General features: G+C 38.7%; 1 protein-coding gene across 1 annotated transcript in view; it reads left to right on the top strand.

Moving 5' to 3' along the window:
* Positions 1 to 21,963, top strand: part of LOC100374850 (centrosomal protein of 131 kDa-like) — a 59,932-nt gene that overhangs the window by 7,682 nt on the left and 30,287 nt on the right. Inside the window, exons 2-5 of the mRNA XM_085502574.1 lie at positions 9,530 to 9,682; positions 9,803 to 9,860; positions 14,694 to 14,781; positions 21,771 to 21,885. Coding sequence (XP_085358700.1) covers positions 9,548 to 9,682; positions 9,803 to 9,860; positions 14,694 to 14,781; positions 21,771 to 21,885 — 396 coding nt within the window. The 5' untranslated portion in view covers positions 9,530 to 9,547. The remainder of the gene's footprint in view (positions 1 to 9,529; positions 9,683 to 9,802; positions 9,861 to 14,693; positions 14,782 to 21,770; positions 21,886 to 21,963) is intronic.

Raw genomic sequence — 21,963 nt, 5'->3', positions numbered from 1 at the left:
GAATAAAAGTAGGTTAAATTCTTGCACATTATCATTCACGTTCTTGTTATTATGACGCTTCAATACATCAGAGATTACTATATTTGCATTTGGCATATTGTTAGTCGTAGTGTCTACTAGTTCAACCATTTGGTCAATGCATTCAGCGGGCGATTTCCCACTCATTAAATCATTGGTTCCTATGTGATATACAACAGTGTCCACTGACGGTGATATGAAAACTTTAGCTGCGTCAATGGCCTGTGCAATGGTATATATTTTACGATGGTCAACAGAGGTACGCGGGAACATTTTACTAGCTTTGACATGACGTGTAATAGAATCGCCTACAATTAGTTTGTTTGCGTTTATAGTTTCATGATGAATGTCACTCCCCTGCTGGGATTTACAGTTAGTTCCATCAAGACATTTTTCTGGTTGGGGACTTTCGTCATTTGTTTCAGCTTTCGTTTGAAGAGGTTCAGAACCACGTGGTTCAAAACAGTCGGCTTCAACATCCAGGGTGGTTTTCAGTTGAGGGTGAGAATGATGTTCAGGATTAGACATTGATGTAACGGCAGTATCCTGGTTTGAGCAATCATCTACGTTTTTCAAACAAGCCTTGTATTTGACTGTTACTTCTTGTAATTCGTCGCGTACTTGTTGTAGTTCCATCTTGTGTTCAGTTTTTAAATTTTCAATGGCTGTTTCGTAATTGGTTGTAACCGATGAGATCTTTTCTTCTAGGTCACACTGTAATTTCATGATCATGTCCTGTACAGTCTGTAAAGTGAGGTGCTGCATATTAGCCAAACTATCTTTAATTTGTATGTTGATTTCTGTTTGAGTGGCCAACGATTTAGCATCAACAGCGTCAAGCAATGACGTAACTGATTTGTTAGTCTGGTCAATTTCCTGTGTGAGTTTCTCTCGTTCTTTCGATGAGTAATCGATATTCTTTTGGATTTCTTCTAGTTTAGTCCAAGTCTTACGCTTCTCTTCATTATTATTATCCACGATCGCTGTAAAGTTTTCTTCCAATAATTTAATACTGTTATCTTGTTTTTCTGTTGACTTTTGGACGCGTCTGAGGTAGTCCGCCATGATTGATTGTGGTGAGCTTTGTTTAGAATTCGTAGGTGTTGATTTTAGTTTCTCCATAAGTGACTGTTCAAAAGTGTTTTTAACTCCATCTGGCGATACATTTTTAGTGGTGGGTACATGTGCTGATGCAGTAGTTGTCTCAGTTGTCTCAGTGATAACATTTTCGGAGATAGTACTATCAATGTTCTCGTCGCTGTGATCGCAACTGCACACCAAATTAACGCCGGTTTTGAGGTCAACATCACAAGAAAGCAGAAAATTCTCCGCTTCTTCTCTAGTGAAGAATCCCTCAAAAAGAGAACTTGAATATTTATCAACTTGCTTGTTGCATTCCTCCCATGTATTAAATATGCCAACTGATCGGCCTCTTGCTACGGCATAAAACTTCTTTTTACCTTCTCGTTTTCTTTGTCTCCTTTGTACTGTAGCAATTTCTTTGTCTAGATCTTCGTAAGAATACATCGGATCGCGTAGTTCTTTTCTAATTCGTTTCTCAGCTTCCATGTTTAACCAGTGATAAGTGTGATACTTTAACACAACGAACAGCTACCCAACGATCGTGGAATTACCAAGTTACGAGTAGTTTATTCTTCACGCACAAGTGCGGGTTTTCTACTTTTAAATTTCTAGTTACACTAAATCCAAATGGAAATATATATGCCACCCAAATAAAGGTAAATACATTTTTCACGGCAGTGCAAATTTCCCATACAGGGTTATTCACTCACAGTTTATAGTTCAGTTCTATTTCATGTCTTCCTCATCTGATTCCACAAAAATGCACTTTGACTGGTTCATAATTTTCGCTTTCATCCGATCTCTTCTAATGTCTTTATCACAACCGTCGCATACTTTCCACCTTTCTTTATTCCGAGTTGCTTCCAGCTTCCTCAATTAACTCTCACGGCGGGCGCCAACCGTGACATCTCTTCCTATTTTGGTCTGATTCCGCATTCCTTCGCCCTCTTTACTGGACCTATTTCCGCATCAGCCGTCTGGGCTTCCTTTATCTGATCACCGCTCACCTTAGATTGAATTCTGACAGCCCATACCTGGGTCTCCATTTCCGCTTCCACCATCCTGGTGTCCACTATTCCTTTTCCCATATTCACCTTTTCTGTGTCCCTCATGCAAGTGGGAGTATCCTGCAATGAACTGCTATACTCTCCGGCCCTGGAAATCACAGCGCTATGTTTCCCCTGCCAACCACATTTCCCGCATGGTCTCCTTATAACCCGTCAGTTTTCCCGTGGATTTTCCCTGGCCTATAACCTTATACTCGGATTCCCCAAGGACTTCGATCCACCTGGCGAGTTTTCCTCCTGGACACTTAAAATTCAACAACCACCTTAGAGCTGCATGATCAGTCCTAATGGTGAATTTCCTACCGTACAAGTACTGCCTGTAGTATCTCACGAAATTCACCAATACCAGTAATTCTTTCCTTGTGACGCAATAATTCCTTTCCGCTTTACTCAGCGACCTGCTGCCATACCTTATCACCCTTTCCTTTTCATCCTGGACCAGTGATAAGACAGCACCAATACCTGTTTCACTTGCGCCTGTATCCAGCACATATTCTCCTGTTTCCTGTGGATACGCTAGTACCGGGGCGGACATCAGACACTTCTTTAATACCTGGAAAGCAATCTCACATTCTGTATCCCAGTTAAACACTTCATTTTTCTCCGTTAATCTGTGCAAAGGTACTGCTATTTTGGCAAATCCTTGTACATACCGGTGGTAGTAGGACGCCATCTCCAAGAAACTTCTTACATCCTTCACACTTTTTGGCGTTGACCACTCCTTTATGGTTCTCTCTCTTTGTCTGGATCCGTCGCTACACCATCTTTTGACACTATATGACCCGAATACATTACACTGGTTCTGCACAGGTCACATTTCCTTGGCTTGAGTCTTGACCTGGCTACCAGCAATCATTTCAATACTTTTTCCAAACGCTCTAACTCCTCATTTACATCTCTGCCATACATAATAATATCGTCTAAGGTCTAGGAACTACAACTTGGTTCAATAATACTGGCGTTTAGCATCTTTCTACTTCCAATGCAGGTCTCTGCACCACCTGTTAATATTGCTTTCTTGACAGCAGTGTTTCTGATGCCCCAGTATCTATTAAAAATATCTTTGCAATCCATCTCCTTTGTCTGCCGCAAATATCCCGCCTGTCGCCCTAGTATAGTCATGTACGGTAGGGAGGGGTCTACTTTCCTTTTTTGGGGGATTTCTGTATCTGGTTCCTCTAGTTTCTTTTCTCCTTGCTGTGTACCCTGCCCCTCCGTCTCTGCACCATTTTTACTGCTTGTTGGGGTTGCCTGGGCCTGTCTGCATTTCCGACCCAGCCCTGGTCCCTGGGGTTAGTTTTGATGCGTTTCCAGCGTATCTGCTTGGTGGGGTGGTACAGTTTCTCTTTATATGCCTCCGTCCACCACATCTGTAACACTCAATTCTTATCAGGCGCCACCTTTCTGGTCTTCTATCTTGTCCCCCACTGCATGGCTGTTCTGCTATCAGGCTTGGTTGAAATTGTCCTACCCCCATTTCTTTCATTCCTTCATTCAGCTCCGTCACCTCTGAGTCACAATCAGCATTCAGCACAGCTAAATTTGGGGTACTGCTCAGCCAGTCTTTGTTTCTCCGACATCACGTGTGACTCAGTCTCCAATGCAGCCTGTATCGCCTGGTCAAATGTTTTTGGATTTGCTCTAAATATACCATCTCTTATTCCTTTCTCAGGGATTGCATTTTTGAAATACTGCCTGCCCAGCCTTTCTTGGGAAGCAGGGTCCATACCTGTGTAGTTCATCTCTGTTAAATCACGTATAGCTTCACCCAATTCTTGCAAACTTTCATCTTTCTTGCACTGCCTAAACTGTAGTTCTGCCGCATGGGTATCTGCTTGCCCACTGGGACTAAATCTCTTGTCCAATCTTGCGACTAACTCTTGGTGTGGTATTTCTCCACCATCTGTTTCTCGGGTCTGCACTTTCTGCGCCAAACTGGACAAACTCACTGCTAAATACCTGGAGTTGTGTACCATATACCAATTATTTACAATTGCACTTTGCTCAAAATAGGCTTTGTAATCTCTCCATGGCGTTTCACCTTTAAATTTTTTTGGAATTATGCTAGGCTTTGTCACAGGATACATGCCCCTCTGATGGAAAGCCGTCTCTCCTTTCAGTGCTTTTTCTCTGTACAACTTTGGTCTAACTACCAGCTCTGGATCCTCCTTTACCTCCTCAAATAAATCTGAGGTGGGGTTTGTCAGCCATCTGCCAGTTGATTGTGCCCGGGGGTGCCCAAGCCATAAGTCATATGCTCTGTCAGCTGGTCTCCCTTTCAATGCTGATCGGTACCGTGGTGTGGCTGTATCCAGCCTCCATGGTATATCTGTTTTCTCTGCTACTGCTGATTCACTCCACTTTTCCGCTGTAACTCTACTGCTAGTCAACAGGTCAGCTTTACTCATTTCTTGGGTCCCATAGCCAGAGGTTGGTGTCACCTGTGGTGGCAGCTCCTCTGCTTTACCCTCTGACTGCACAACCCCCTCTTTTTCAGTCTCCACTGGATCTTTAAGCTCTGTAGTATCACCAGCTGCTGCCTGTGCAAACTGTATTTCTCTTAATGTATCAACAAAAATTTGCTGATCATTTCTTTGCTCTGCATCAGCTACTGGTTCAATCTGGATACTCTCTACTGGAATCGGCTTTGCCATTTCTGGATCTGCTACTGGTTCAGTCTAGATACTTTCTACTGGAATATTTCTCTGCCATTTCTTGATCTGTAACAGAAGTCGCCTTGATCTGCTTTCTCTGGTTCACCTCCTCTGCACCAGTTGTATCCCACCGCTGCCACCAATGTGACGTTAAATGCGGGGGGGGGGGGCCTTTATGGGGCTACACCGTATTCAGGATCGGGGAGTTTGTCTTTAATACCGGTCTAATAGTCTTTGTATTTGGTAGCGTGCTTATCTAATAAGTCTCCTCCCTCTCAGCTCGTCCGCTGTCACGGGGTGGGGATCGTTTGGTGAATGTATATCACCACAACTGAGACTGTGCAGAGAAAGAAATATACCAGTAACGATTATAACAAATCAACACAACACAATATATACGGTTTCCTGTACTTTAATAAACAAATAACAGGGATGCTGGTCACTGGAACCAGCAAGGAGGGGGATACACTGTAAAATAAAATAAATTAGAGACTTGATCGATGCTGCAGGGAACACTCCACTCTCCATTGGACAGCAATGTGCAATGTTGCGTTCCTTCGTATCTGGCACACTGTCGACGCAGCTGCACTACAATTTAAACTCGTGCTCTGTGTCCAGGGAGTATCGGCAACTGCACTGCTATCTGCTGCTACTGGTAGCACTGGTACAACGGGAGTAGTTCAGGCAGTGAACTTCGGTGGTTCCTGTTGATCAGCAGGGATCACTGCACAGCACGTCTGCATATGTACCCCTGTATAGGGTACAGCTCACTGGAGTCAGGAATCAGCATCACAAGATGTTACAGGATCAAGTCAGGTCACCTTCCTGACTAAAGATTTTCCCTTATGTCTCAACTTAAATACCTTAGTTAATTTATGGCCATGCAAATAATAAAATGTATATAACGAAATGATTGGTTATCTCGAAATAGTCGACAAATCAGTGTACAGAGGATGCCAATTTTGGTAGTGGAATAAACCACTCTTAATCCAAGCTCTACCAATTTAAAGTAGGAGACTCGGGTCAATGATGTCATATCTATTTTCATTGCCAACAACACTGGGCACAGCACATTCCAAGGTATTTCACAATCACCATGTCACTGTCTGAGACATACCATTATGCCACAGGGAGAGACAGGATGTATGTATCTCAAATTCTGCTGACAACACAATCCAGTGACTGTATCAGTGGTCTTAAAATTAAACATGTGCAATGGGTTGTTGCAACGTATCCAAACATGTGCGCTTTTATTTCACACAGCCAGGGCTCTGTACTTTTCACTTACAATTTATGTCACAATATTATAGTTCCTGGGCTCCCTGTGGTATTATTTTGTCAGAAATCATACTACTGACAACTATCAGTGGCTTTCACCTGTCAATATAATACAATGTAGTTTTGATTAGCCAAAGAGAAATGTGTCTTCTTTAAGGTTTGACCTGCATGATCCATGCCTTGTCAGTTCCACGTACTGTAAAGAGTTATAAAGGTTCAACACTACAGGGTTCTTCACAAATGTAATATTTGGTCTAGTCACAGGCATAGTGATAGTGAAGTATGTCCTTAAGGTAGCGACAGGGGAAAAACAAGAAAAAAAAAACATTTATCAAAAAATCTGATTATGTAACATTATATTGCATTCTTTATTTATGGTTTACCAAATTTACTGAGTGTGATGCATTTATTGCATAATTTCAGTTTATTTTCAAAAACACTGTTGTTGGTAAAACCATGGACGTACAGTTAGTATGTCCATGGTAAAACATTGCACTGTATATTTACATAACCAGTACAAGTGAAAGACAATGAATTTAATTAGCATACTGATTGAAATGTCATCTTTCTACACTAATCGTCACACTAACGATGCACAAATTAAATCTATTCATCACGTAATTTTGACAGACTGTCTCCAAAACTAGGAGGCATATACAAATTTCGAGATTCTATTTCAAAGATTATTAGTCCCCATTCGGACGAAGTCCGAAAATTTGGTCTTCGTCCATTCATCTATCCGTTCGTCCATGCGTGCGTGCGTGCGTCCAGAGTCATATTTCAGAATCCTTCAGACCGATTCCGTTCATTCTTTGTATGTGTCTAGTACTTTATGTGGGACATATGTACATCTGGTGGTTTAGTGTTTTGATTCAAAATGGCCGACTGGCAGCCATATTGCTTTTTTGAAAATGTTGTATTTTTGACATGCTTTGTCAGTTTTCATTCAAATTTGGTACATAGATTATACATGTTAGTATACTTGTCCTCCGACAGTTCATGTGTGCGTCCGTCCGTCCAGAGTCAGAATCCTTTGAACCGATTCCGTTCATTCTTTGCATGTGCCTAGTACTTTATGTGGGACATATGCACATCAGTGGTTTAGCATTTCTATTCAAAATGGCCGACTGGCAGCCATCTTTTTTTTGAAAATGTTGTATGCTTTGTCAGTTTTCATTCAAATTTGGCACATACTTTATACATGTTAGGATACATGTCCATAACAATTTGTTTAAAAATTGGATCAAGGATGGCCGATTGACAGCTATTTGACTTTTTGGCCTTACTACTATATTTCCAAGATTTATGTACCATTTTCAGTCGTATTTGGTGCATACATCATACATGTCAGTTTATTTCATAATCAGATCAAAGATGGCCGAATAACGACTGTTTTTATTTTTGGCCATATTACTATATCTCTGTCACCCATGTATCATTTTCATTGATATTTAGCATGTCATGTCATGTCAATTCAATTTGCAATTTGATCAAATATGGCCGACTGGTGGCCATCTTGTTTGTTTAAAATGTGATAACATTTTAGAATAGGGCCTATGCCTAGCTTACTCTTAATGCTGGTGTCTTTTTTGACATGCCACTTATTCTGACCTACGCTTTAACTCTGCTTGCCAATGGAGATTCACATTGATGCTACTGTTTGATTCGCCAATTACATGTCTTCTTGGCTTTTTTCACAGCTAGCAAGAGCCTTTCGCATATCTGGCATTGCTTTTCGCCTCTCAGATGGACAAGTGTAATTCACAGATAGATGACCATTGTTTGACACCCCCTGCCATGTGAATTTAAATTAGAGGCATGACAAACGTTAAATTGTATTCAAAGAGTTATTTTGAACTGATATTTATTAAAACTGCAAATTAGAGGACACAGCCTTCACCATATTATTCAACACAAGAGGGCACTTGACTTGTACAAAGGGTCTATTAGCCACTTTAGTCCAGAACTAACAATACAATTACAAAGAGTTGCAATTGCTGTATTACCTTTCCCAGAATCCCAAATTCGATTATTACACATATGTTAACATTTAAAGCCCCATGATTTATTGTAGCGCACCATGTCAACAAGCATTCATATTCATGAGATGTTTGGTAATGTAATATTAGTGCCTCATTCCGATCCTCAGACTTTTTCTCAAACATACTTTAAACAATTTTAGCAAGTGCAATAACATAGACCTGCACCTCAATTTGTTTTACTTTCACTTGTGATCTATGTTTTTCTTTGCTATGTTGTAAACCGGAGGGGTCATCATGCAACACGTGTTTGAATTTGATGTAAATAAACAATCTGTTGTATTTGCCACTTGGTACTCAAGTTTCAAGAACACGCTTGCGACATTCGCGACCAAAAGAACTTTTAAAATTTAACGGGCACTGTGTCATTTTCAATAACTTGTTATCTTGTGAATTAACATCGAAAAAATCAATGAATGTACAAACTATGAGAAACAGTGAATCTCGTTTTGTTTTTTTTAACGATTCATTTCCGTAACGAAGTCTCCTCAGAAAATATTAACAAGAAAAGTACTCTATTATATCCTGTGTGCCACAAACCATATCATACTTTGCTAGTGGTATTCACAACACAGCTGGGATTACACAATTGTCAATGTATTCCTTCCTTAATTTGATTACCGTACTGCTATGTGGCTGTCATTCTTCTAGGGATGTACGATGATAAGATGTAAAATTATTTTTAATCTATAATTGTTGTAAAACTCTTGAAAATGTTACATGCAATTTTACAATGCTCAAATTATATGTAGCATAATTCTAATTAATTTTGATTAAATGTCCTATGTGCATAACCATTTAGACCACGCATCCTGTTACTTTATGGAATGGTATTTCAAAACAGCAATAATTTCCAATATTATGTCTCACTGTTTGTCAAGTAAACTATTTTGAACTGAGTGATCGCGAGCACTTTTTAGAGAAAAAATAATTGCAATTCTCACTGATAGTGAATGTGTACCCCAAGAATTGACTTAGTTTAAATAGGAAAAATAAGTATTTTAGGTAAAAAAAAAAAACAATAAGAAAATGATGTGGTAATGATTTTTTTGGTTTTTTGTATTTCGATACTACAACAAGATATACGTTCAAACATCGTTAAATAATGCTTTTTAATACATGCATTGAAGGTTTTTGAATCAACAAAACATCCTTTGAAACAGAAAACAAAACATTTTTCCATTCCATCATATGTGGTGCACTTTACTGGTACAAAAAATGTGTGAGGCTCAGGTTTCAAACTGATGTGCACGATGACAAGAAGCCAATTTTTTTTTTTTTTTTGGCCTTACTGATTTCTATATATTTGTAAGAAATTTCTTTACTGTTATAACAGTATTTAAATACAGTTTTATACCATTGTCAGTCTCGTAAAACTTTCTTCTTTCAGAATTGACAGTTACCAGTGATGGCAAGAAGCACTGCTTCAATATCAGATTTAGACCTCAGCTTGACCGGCTCACATATTTCAACAGGAAAGCGTCCCAATTCGGCTGGAAGAGCAAGACCAAACTCTAGCTCTGGAAAGAGACCAGGAACAGCTGTGAGTTACTTTTGATATTAATAAACATGAATTGTGATATAAGAGTAGTATATCAGCTGGTGATAAATATGAATTATGATATAGCAAGACTTATTTTATTTCTTCTCTTATCAAATACAGACTGGTGCCACAAGACGGGTCGGTGCAGGCGGAGACGCAAAACCGAAACAGAGAAAAGGTTTGTGTATAGTTTCTTTATCTGTTTACTTTAATCTTTTCACTACTACTTAACACTTTTCTTTTGAAGATTACGACAAAAATTTGGGAGAAAAAGGTTGGTAGTGAAAGGGTTAAAGTAAAGTGTAATATGTGTGCCAATTCTTTTTAGATTTAGATAATTGCTACGTTCACACGACAGCATTTTATGTGTTCGACAGGAGCCGGCTCGAGCCAAGTTCGGCTCCACTAAACCCTCAGGGTTGAACTCCGATAGGGTTGAGTCCCGACATGGCTCTGATCGTGTAAACGTATCGGGTCCCAACTATCAGAGCTAAAATCACGTCTTCTTCGAGTAACCTATCATTTCAATTATGGCGGAGACAATTTCACGCAATTGACGGCTTGAATAAGAGGTACGCATCCTAATATATAGTAACGAATCATTGCGATAGATTGATAGCTCAACGGGAAACAAAAAATAACATATGAAATTATGCGACAAAAACTTGAAAGAACGACTGACCGGAAACTTTTTAAAGACACTAAAGATAAAAATCGTAGAAGCGATCGCGGTACGGTGACGTGTTCCTAGTAGGTTTAGATTCTTCCATAGTTTCTCTATGATAGATAGAGAGAATCTGTGATTCTTCCTAGTAGTTTAGATATCACTACAGTTGAATAGTTACAAAATGGTAATTTTGCATGACAATAACTTGAGCAAATAGGCTGTATTAAACGCATTTTAGCTGCCGTGTTTCCTGTTTATTCAAGATACTAGTACCTAAATAGTAATACCAGTCATTGTCTTTTCTACCTCCATGCTCAGGCTCTTTTTTCTCCTAGCTCAACAGCATCATGCCATGTAAAGAAAAAACACAAGCATGACACTAAAATCGTTTGCAGTCACTAATTATTCAAGGGCACTGTTCCGTTCGGCTCTGATCGAACTGAATCGAACTCTGGCAGATCTTGGCTATTGTTCAGCTCCCGGCCGTATGAACGCATTGGAGATAATCTCCTGTTAATCCGTGGGAGGAGCAGTAGTTCGGCTCTGATAGAATACTGCCATGTGAACATAGCAATAGTCACACATTGCTATTTTGTTTGCTTACCATACTAAAAAGGACTATACAAACCAACCAATTAATCATGTTGACAACATAAATGTTGGTACTGTACAAAAATGACTTGCTCATAGATTAGCATATATTGATTCAGTGCAAGTTGGTGTATTTAATTGATCCCTCAAAATCACTATTATTTGATTCTTGTGCACTACTATTGCTATTATGGTTTTAAATATATCATAGAAAAATAATATTGCCCTTCTAAAAAATTCAACCACCGAATTCTTTAAAAGATTTTTATAAATTTTTGGCCTCTAAAATTTTTACCTATTACAGAATTGTGTGTTTTGGGTTCTTCTTTGATTTTTAATCCTCGTTTGGACGCAGTCCGAAAACGGGGACTTATGTTTTGACGTCCGTGCGTGCGTGTGCGCTTGCGTGCGTCTGTGCGTGCGTCCGGACCTGTATCTTAGAAATGCCTGGACCAATCACAATCAAACTTCACACATACATCATACATGATATCATACATATGCACATCAATTTGTTTCATGATCTGATTCAAGATGGCCATTTTTGTGCTAAAAATCATCAAAATCGAGCATTTCCCGGTTGTTTACAGATGGATTTTGTTCAAACCTTGTATATACGTTGGACATTATAGGACCTTGATGCACATCATTTTGTTTTACGATCTGATTCAAGATGGCCGAATGGCGGCCATTTTTGTGCTAAAAAATCATAAAAAGCAACCATTTCTCGGCTGTTTACAGATGGATTTTGCTCAAACTTGGTATATACATTAGACATTATGGGACCTTGATGCAAATAATTTTGTTTTTAAGATAACATTCAAAATGGCCGACTGGCGGCCATTTTGTATTAATCAATGTGGTTCTCGTGCCATATCTCCAATATATTGTTTTGACTGATTATGTTCAAAATTTTAAATATTCATTATACTTCATGTCATAGATATATTAGTTTGACGATCCTATTCAAAATGGCCGAATGGTTGTCATTTTTGTACTAAAAAATCATCAAATATCAAGCATTTCTGGCATTTATGGATGGATTTCGTTCAAACTTGGTACATACATTAGACATTACGCTTCCTGATGCACGTCATTTTATTTTTCAGATCAGATTCAAAATGGCTGTCTGGCGGCCATTTTGTTTTAATGAATGGGTTTCCCGACCCATATCTCTGACTTGTTTTGTCTGATTATGTTCAAATTTTTAATATTCATTTTCCATCATGTCACAGATATACGGATATATTGGTTTGATGATCTTTTTTAAAGTGTGCTATTTTTGTGCTAAAAAAATCCTCGAATATCAAGCATTTCTTGCATTTATGGATGGATTTTGTTCAAACTTATAACACATGTTAGACATTACAGGTTCCTGATGCATGTCATTTTATTTTCACATTGGATTCAAAATAGCTGACTGGCGGCCATTTTGTTTTATTGATTGGGCTTCTAGAGCCATATCTCTTAAATACTTTGACTGATTATATTCAAATTTTATATATTCGTTATACATCATTATATATATATATATATATATATATATATATATATACATGTATTCAAAATGGCTGATTTTGAATGCTGTTCCAGAGCAATATCTCTCAATATGGACTAGTACTTGTTTGAGGATCAGATACAAATGTCAATCATTTTAATGTTAAAAAAATCATATTCCTGACATGGTTATATTCCAGCTATATTACTATAAACATAACTATATATCTCAAATTTGATAACTAACGGGGACTGTGCCATGCATGGCTTGTTACATTTTGGAGCTGTAGTTTGACATTGATTTAAAGTGCCTGTGCAATGCCCACCCTCACGTTTCCCATTTTAGATCTGTGTCCCACTGAAATGGGCAGTTATTGATTTTTTTGCTGAAAATGATTACTCGTATCCAAGTAAATTTGGGATGTTTCTCGTGTTGTAGCCACGCCCACCTATCCTGAAACGGTCGACTGTTTCCGGATTTCCGACTCTCCCGAAAGTGCGCCACCAAATGACAAAATGTGAGAGGAAGTCATACCCCTGAGCATTAATAACACTGGTCGTTCAGTATACTTTTAAACGATATACATTTTTCGGTCAGCGTTTTTTCTTTTTTTTTGTCTATTTTATTTTTTTTTTGAGAGAGAGTTTTTAGATGTTGTGTTGTGGACAGTTGCAGTGAAACGTATAGTCATAGTGTATGTATTCACACATTTCTAGTCGATCTGAAGGTGCGACATCAGTGGACTAAAGCCACTTAACCTCAGATTCTTTTTTTTTGTTTTGGAAAAACTGTCCTCATCCATGAAAAAAACACAACTAGGTTTAAAGAGAAACGCGGACAACGTAAACCTGGTGCAACACTTTTGAAAGAAATAGATTCCGGACCAGCCTATGATCACCGAGGCGGATTTCAGAAGAGAGAGAGACGTCCGGCAAGTGTTTCAAATGGGTTGACTTTTTTGGCGACCCTGATTATTGTTTTATAGAGACCATTTAGTTCCTCAGTGTTAAGTAAAAGGTAGCAATAATTTTGACAGTGACACGAAAACGAAGCGTCGGGCAAACAGGAAATTACACAGCCCTTACACACTGCTAAATGTTTTCATTTTCGAAGGCTAAAAGTGTCTGAATTGTTTGGTGATTGGTGTTGAAGGTCGAATTCACACCTCTGTTCTTTTTTTACCTCCATGCTTGCAGCTTGATCTGCGTAATAATTTATGAAATAAGAATCTGGGCTTGGTCAATGTCAATCATGCCATGGATCACGCTAACTCGAATCCACTCAGAATTTATCTGTATGAGTGTTGATCTTGATTATTTTTGTTATCCAATTAAACGCCACTTTTAACGCACTTGCCCTCGTCGTGACCCAACGCGTTTACCTATTTCAACAAAATGTCAATTTATTTCCACGCAGCTGTCATTTATTTAGTAACTGTGATTTGTCATTTTTTTTTAATTATTTTATAGTGTTTAGAATGTCAAAACATGTTCTCTTTTATTTTAATTTTGAAAGTTTTACTCAGGCGATCGATGAAATAAAACAGTGTAGTGACGTGCCGAGTAACCTGCTAAATAACGAGATAATTCCGACGTCAAATTCTATTTTGTCCAGCGACAGTGTACAAACGTGCGCCGGTGTCGGTGACAATCACGGTGACCAGTTACACCAGAACGAACATATTTCGCATCTAACTCAACCCCATGCAACAAAAATTGATACTATGTGTTCATTATGGTCCATTCTTCGACGAACAAATACATAAGTGACAATTTATTCAAAGACGAGAAAACTGCACAAGAAATTTGCCTTATTTACACGTATCGGCAATGCAAGCTGCCATGCGACTTCCCCTTCTGACGTCACAAGGGGAATTTCTGTATGCAAATGAGAAGCTAATGAGGAGCCTCATTTTAAAATACACAAAAATTAAGTTGCCGTAGACTGAGTTTAAAACACATTTTTTCACTTAAAAAAATAACTCATGTTTAGAAACATAAAAATTAATAATATTTATGTATCAATGAATAATTTCACAGGCACATTTCACAGGCACTTTAAGCTTTAAATTTAATTAATGACAACACATACCATTTCAGAGTTGATGACAGATTCAGAATGTCATCTAGGCTATAGACGTACACATAAAAAATTACTTTATTTCTTTGGTCACTTCAATGCACTTTTCTGTAGTGGTGTAGTCCCAAGGATTGACAACTGCTCCTGTAAATTTAAGATATGTTTATTTGTTGCAGGTGCCAGCAATTCAGTATTGAGCCATAGAAGCACAAGTGATGAAAGCACTACTGTTGACAGTTTGAGAAAAGCAGTCAGACCTAACAGGTAACAATCTGTTCTTGAGACATAATCTATCCATCCATCTGTCAATGCATCCATGTGTTCATCTGTCAATGCATCTATGTGTTCATCTGTCAATGCATCTATGTGTTCATCTGTCAGTGCATCTATGTGTTCATCTGTCAATGCATCTATGTGTTCATCTGTCAATGCATCTATCTGTTCATCTGTCAGTGCATCCATGTGTTCATCTGTCAATGCATCCATGTGTTCATCTATCAAAGCATCTATGTGTTCATCTGTCAAAGCATCTATGTGTTCATCTGTCAATGCATCTATGTGTTCATCTGTCAATGCATCTATGTGTCCATCTGTCAGTGCATCCATGTGTCCATCTGTCAGTGCATCCATGTGTTCATCTGTCAATGCATCTATGTGTTCATCTGTCAGTACATCTATGTATCCATCTGTCAATGCATCCATGTGTTCATCTGTCAATGCATCCATGTGTCCATCTGTCAGTGCATCTATGTGTCTATCTGTCAGTGCATCCATGTATCCATCTGTCAATGCATCTATGTGTTCATCTGTCAATGCATCCATGTGTCCATCTGTCAATGCATCTATGTATCCATCTGTCAATGCACCCATGTGTTCATCTGTTAATGCATCTATGTGTTCTTCTGTCAGTGCATCTATGTGTTCATCTGTCAATGCATCTATGTGTTCTTCTGTCAGTGCATATATGTGTTCATCTGTCAATGAATTAATGTGTCCATCTGTCAATGCATATACATGTATGTATCCATCTGTCAATGCATCTATGTATCCATCTGTCAGTGCATCCATGTGTCCATCTGTCAGTGCATCCATGTGTCCATCTGTCAATGCATCTATGTTTCCATGTATTCATCTGTCAGTGCATCTATGTGTCCATCTGTCAATGCATCTATATATCCATGTATCCATCTGTCAGTGCATCCATGCGTCCATCTGTCAATGCATCTATGTATCCATGTATCCATCTGTCAGTGCATCTATGTGTTCTTCTGTCAGTGCATCTATGTGTTCATCTGTCAGTGCATCCATGTGTCCATCTGTCAATGCATCTATGTATCCATGTATCCATCTGTCAGTGCATCTATGTGTTCTTCTGTCAGTGCATCTATGTGTTCTTCTGTCAGTGCATCTATGTGTTCATCTGTCAGTGCATCCATGTGTCCATCTGTCAATGCATCTATGTATCCATGTATCCATCTGTCAGTGCATCTATGTGTTCTTCTGTCAGTGCATCTATGTGTTCTTCTGTCAGTGCATCTATGTGTTCATCTGTCAGTGCATCTATGTGTTCATCTGTCAGTGCATCTATGTGTTCATCTGTCAATGCATCTATGTGTTCATCTGTCAATGCATCTATGTGTTCTTCTGTCAGTGCATCTATGTGTTCATCTGTCAATGCATCTATGTGTTCATCTGTCAGTGCATCTGTGTTCATCTGTCAGTGCATCTATGTGTTCATCTGTCAATGCATCTATGTGTTCATCTGTCAGTGCATCTATGTGTTCATCTGTCAATGCATCTATGTGTTCATCTGTCAATGCATCTATGTGTTCATCTGTCAGTGCATCTATGTGTTCATCTGTCAATGCATCTATCTGTTCATCTGTCAGTGCATCTATGTGTTCATCTGTCAATGCATCTATGTGTTCATCTGTCAATGCATATATGTGTTCATCTGTCAATGCATCTATGTGTTCATCTGTCAGTGCATCTATGTGTTCATCTGTCAATGCATCTATGTATTCATCTGTCAGTGCATCCATGTGTTCATCTGTCAGTGCATCTGTGTGTTCATCTGTCAGTGCATCTATGTGTTCATCTGTCAATGCATCTATGTGTTCATCTGTCAATGCATCCATGTATTCATCTGTCAGTGCAACTATGTGTTCATCTGTCAGTGCATCTGTGTGTTCATCTGTCAGTGCATCTATGTGTTCATCTATCAGTGCATCTATGTGTTCATCTGTCAATGCATCTATGTGTTCATCTGTCAATGCATACATGTGTTCATCTGTCAGTGCATCTATGTGTTCATCTGTCAGTGCATCTATGTGTTCATCTGTCAGTGCATCTATGTGTTCATCTGTCAATGCATCTGTGTTCATCTGTCAATGCATCTATGTGTTCATCTGTCAGTGCATCTATGTGTTCATCTGTCAGTGCATCTATGTGTTCATCTGTCAATGCATCTATGTGTTCATCTGTCAATGCATTCATGTATCCATCTGTCAGTGCATCCATGTGTTCATCTGTCAGTGCATCTATGTGTTCATGTGTCAATGCATCCATGTATTCATCTGTCAGTGCATCTATGTGTTCATCTGTCAGTGCATCTATGTGTTCATCTGTCAGTGCATTTATGTGTTCATCTGTCAGTGCATCTATGTGTTCATCTGTCAGTGCATCTATGTGTTCATCTGTCAGTGCATCCATGTGTTCATCTGTCAATGCATCCATGTGTTCATCTGTCAATGCATCCATGTATTCATCTGTCAGTGCATCCATGTGTTCATCTGTCAGTGCATCTATGTGTTCATCTGTCAGTGCATCTATGTGTTCATCTGTCAGTGCATCCATGTGTTCATCTGTCAGTGCATCTGTGTGTTTATCTGTCAGTGCATCTATGTGTTCATCTGTCAGTGCATCTATGTGTTCATCTGTCAATGCATCTATGTGTTCATCTGTCAATGCATCCATGTATTCATCTGTCAGTGCATCCATGTGTTCATCTGTCAGTGCATCTGTGTGTTCATCTGTCAGTGCATCTATGTGTTCATCTGTCAATGCATCTATGTGTTCATCTGTCAATGCATCTATGTGTTCATCTGTCAATGCATCTATGTGTTCATCTGTCAATGCATCTATGTGTTCATCTGTCAATGCATCTATGTGTTCATCTGTCAATGCATCTGTGTTCATCTGTCAGTGCATCTATGTGTTCATCTGTCAATGCATCTATGTATTCATCTGTCAGTGCATCCATATGTTCATCTGTCAGTGCATCTATGTGTTCATCTGTCAGTGCATCTATGTGTTCAGCTGCCAGTGCATCTATGTGTTCATTTGTCAATGCACCTATGTGTCTATCTGTCAATGCATATATGTGTTCATCTGTCAAAGCATCTATGTGTTCATCTGTCAGTGCATCTATGTGTTCATCTGTCAGTGCATCTGTGTTCATCTGTCAATGCATCTATGTGTCTATCTGTCAATGCATCTATGTGTCTATCTGTCAAAGCATCTATGTGTTCATCTGTCAGTGCATCTATGTGTTCATCTGTCAGTGCATCTATGTGTCTATCTGTCAATGCATCCATGTGTTCATCTGTCAGTGCATCTATGTGTCTATCTGTCAATGCATCCATGTGTTCATCTGTCAGTGCATCTGTGTGTTCATCTGTCAGTGCATCCATGTGTTCATCTGTCAATGCATCCATGTGTTCATCTGTCAGTGCATCCATCTATCCATCCATCTGCAATGCATCTGTTTTCATCTGTCAATGCATCCATGTATCCATCTGTCAGTGCATCCATGTGTTCATCTGTCAGTGCATCTATGTGTTCATCTGTCAATGCATCCATGTATCCATCTGTCAGTGCATCCATGTGTTCATCTGTCAGTGCATCCATGTGTTCATCTGTCAGTGCATCTGTGTGTTCATCTGTCAGTGCATCTATGTGTTCATCTGTCAATGCATCTATGTGTTCATCTGTCAGTGCATCTATGTGTCTATCTGTCAATGCATCCATGTGTTCATCTGTCAGTGCATCTATGTGTCTATCTGTCAATGCATCCATGTGTTCATCTGTCAGTGCATCTGTGTGTTCATCTGTCAGTGCATCCATGTGTTCATCTGTCAATGCATCCATGTGTTCATCTGTCAGTGCATCCATCTATCCATCCATCTGCAATGCATCTGTTTTCATCTGTCAATGCATCCATGTATCCATCTGTCAGTGCATCCATGTGTTCATCTGTCAGTGCATCTATGTGTTCATCTGTCAATGCATCCATGTATCCATCTGTCAGTGCATCCATGTGTTCATCTGTCAGTGCATCCATGTGTTCATCTGTCAGTGCATCTGTGTGTTCATCTGTCAGTGCATCTATGTGTTCATCTGTCAATGCATCTATGTTTTCATCTGTCAGTGCATCCATGTATCCATCTGCAATGCATCTATGTTTTCAGCTGTCAATGCATCTATGTGTTCATCTGTCAATGCATCCATGTGTTCATCTGTCAGTACATCTATGTGTACATCTGTCAATGCATCTGTGTGTCTATCTGTCAGTGCATCTATGTGTTAATCTGTCAATGTATCTATGTTTTCATCTGTCAATCCATCTATCCATCCATCTGCAATGCATCTATGTTTTCATCTGTCAGTGCATCCATGTATCCATCTGCAATGCATCTGTGTTCATCTGTCAATGCATCCATGTGTTCATCTGTCAATGCATCTGTGTGTCTATCTGTCAATGCATCTGTGTGTCTATCTGTCAATTCATCTATGTGTTTATCTGTCAATGTATCTATGTGTTCATCTGTCAGTGCATCTATGTGTTCATCTGTCAGTGCATCTATGTGTTCATCTGTCAGTGCATCTATGTGTTCATCTGTCAATGCATCCATGTGTTCAACAGTCAATGCATCCATCTATCCATCTGTCAGTGCATCTATGTGTCTATCTGTCAGTGCATCCATGTATCCATCTGTCAATGCATCTATGTGTTCATCTGTCAGTGCATATATGTATCCATCTGTCAATGCATCCATGTATCCATCTGTCAATGCATCCATGTATTCATCTGTCAGTGCAACTATGTGTTCATCTGTCAGTGCATCTGTGTGTTCATCTGTCAGTGCATCTATGTGTTCATCTATCAGTGCATCTATGTGTTCATCTGTCAATGCATCTATGTGTTCATCTGTCAATGCATATATGTGTTCATCTGTCAGTGCATATATGTATCCATCTGTCAATGCATCCATGTATCCATCTGTCAATGCATCCATGTATTCATCTGTCAGTGCAACTATGTGTTCATCTGTCAGTGCATCTGTGTGTTCATCTGTCAGTGCATCTATGTGTTCATCTATCAGTGCATCTATGTGTTCATCTGTCAATGCATCTATGTGTTCATCTGTCAATGCATATATGTGTTCATCTGTCAGTGCATCTATGTGTTCATCTGTCAGTGCATCTATGTGTTCATCTGTCAATGCATCTATGTGTTCATCTGTCAATGCATCTATGTGTTCATCTGTCAATGCATATATGTGTTCATCTGTCAGTGCATCTATGTGTTCATCTGTCAGTGCATCTATGTGTTCATCTGTCAATGCATCTATGTGTTCATCTGTCAATGCATCTATGTGTTCATCTGTCAATGCATCTATGTGTTCATCTGTCAGTGCATCTATGTGTTCATCTGTCAGTGCATCTATGTGTTCATCTGTCAATGCATCTATGTGTTCATCTGTCAATGCATTCATGTATCCATCTGTCAGTGCATCCATGTGTTCATCTGTCAGTGCATCTATGTGTTCATGTGTCAATGCATCCATGTATTCATCTGTCAGTGCATATATGTGTCTATCTGTCAGTGCATCCATGTATCCATCTGTCAGTGCATCCATGTATCCATCTGTCAGTGCATCTATGTGTTCATCTGTCAATGCATCTATGTATCCATCTGTCAATGCATCTATGTGTTCATCTGTCAATGCATCTATGTGTCTATCTGTCAGTGCATCTATGTGTTCATCTGTCAATCTATCTATGTGTCTATCTGTCAATGCATCTATGTGTTCATCTGTCAATCCATCTATGTGTCTATCTGTCAATGCATCTATGTGTTCATTTGTCATTACATCTATGTGTCCATAGTCATTTTTAGTCCCTCTTCGGACGCAGTTCGAAAACTTCACACATACATCATACATGATATTATACATATGCACCTCAATTTGTTTCTTGATCTGTTCCAAGATGGCCGAATGGCGGCCATTTTTGTGCTAAAAATCATCAAAATCAAGCATTTCTCGACTGTTTACAGATGGATTTTGTTCAAACTTGGTATATACATTAGACATTATAGGACCTTGATGCACATCATTTTGTTTTACGATCTGATTCAAGATTGCCGAATGGCAGCCATTTTTGTGCTAAAAAATTCTAAAAATCAAGCATTTCTCGGCTGTTTACAGATGGATTTTGTTCAAACTTGGTATATACATTGGACGTTATGGGACCTTGATGCAAATAATTTTGTTTTTCAGATAAAATTAAAAATGGCCGACTGGCGGCCATTTTGTTTTAATGAATGTGGTTCTCGAGCCATATCTCTGACTTTTTTCAGTTATGGATTGACTGGTACAAGGATAAGCCTAATGCCTTGACATATGCACATTCAATTATATTTTGAATTCCATAAAATTTGACTGACTGGCACCATTGATTTTAGTCAATTGTTCTATTAACATTACACCATATGTGGTGGGTTTTTCCTAGTGGCCTTATACCTATTTCTCTGTTTAAACTCAACTGCATAAATATTATATTTTTTCTGCCAACCATTTTCATCCCAATAAAATACAAAACACAAAAGTTGTCATCAAACTTTTTCAGGAATTTTTCTGTCAATTTCATTTAAACTTGTTACATTTTTGTATGAACAACACTGACGGTTCTTGGTGCATTTCATTTTGATTCAGAATTTGGTGCAGACATGTTTTTTATACGCATACCAATTTTGTTTTTAGTTTTGATGACATGTAATCCTGCATCCTCAAATTTCAATTTCAAATTAATGGGATTATGTCATCAGAAGTATACATATCTGTCAGAATTTATTTTTACATCAGGCTATGAGCAGATCTTGAGTGATGGAAAAGCAATGTTTCAACATATGACGTAATATCGATTTTTGTGCCCTTTTTAAACAATTTATTTTGTTTTTTTCTAAACAGCTCAGATGATTTTTTAGCATTGTTTGATAGCACTCATCAACCAGTTATTAAAAAGACTAGCAAGAGAGAAAACAGACCTTCACCGAATGCTGTTAAAGTCTTATGGGATGATCCGGTCAGTATAGTTTATCTACTAAAAATTAATAGTTAAATATTTTCTCACCTAATTACTTTTGTTTCTAAGACAATCATT

This window comes from Saccoglossus kowalevskii, chromosome 8 (assembly GCF_978046115.1).
Source record: "Saccoglossus kowalevskii chromosome 8, keSacKowa6.1, whole genome shotgun sequence".
Taxonomy (NCBI): Eukaryota; Metazoa; Hemichordata; class Enteropneusta; family Harrimaniidae; genus Saccoglossus; species Saccoglossus kowalevskii.
Note: the sequence above shows the minus strand (reverse complement) of the source record. Positions and strands in the feature narration are given on the sequence as shown.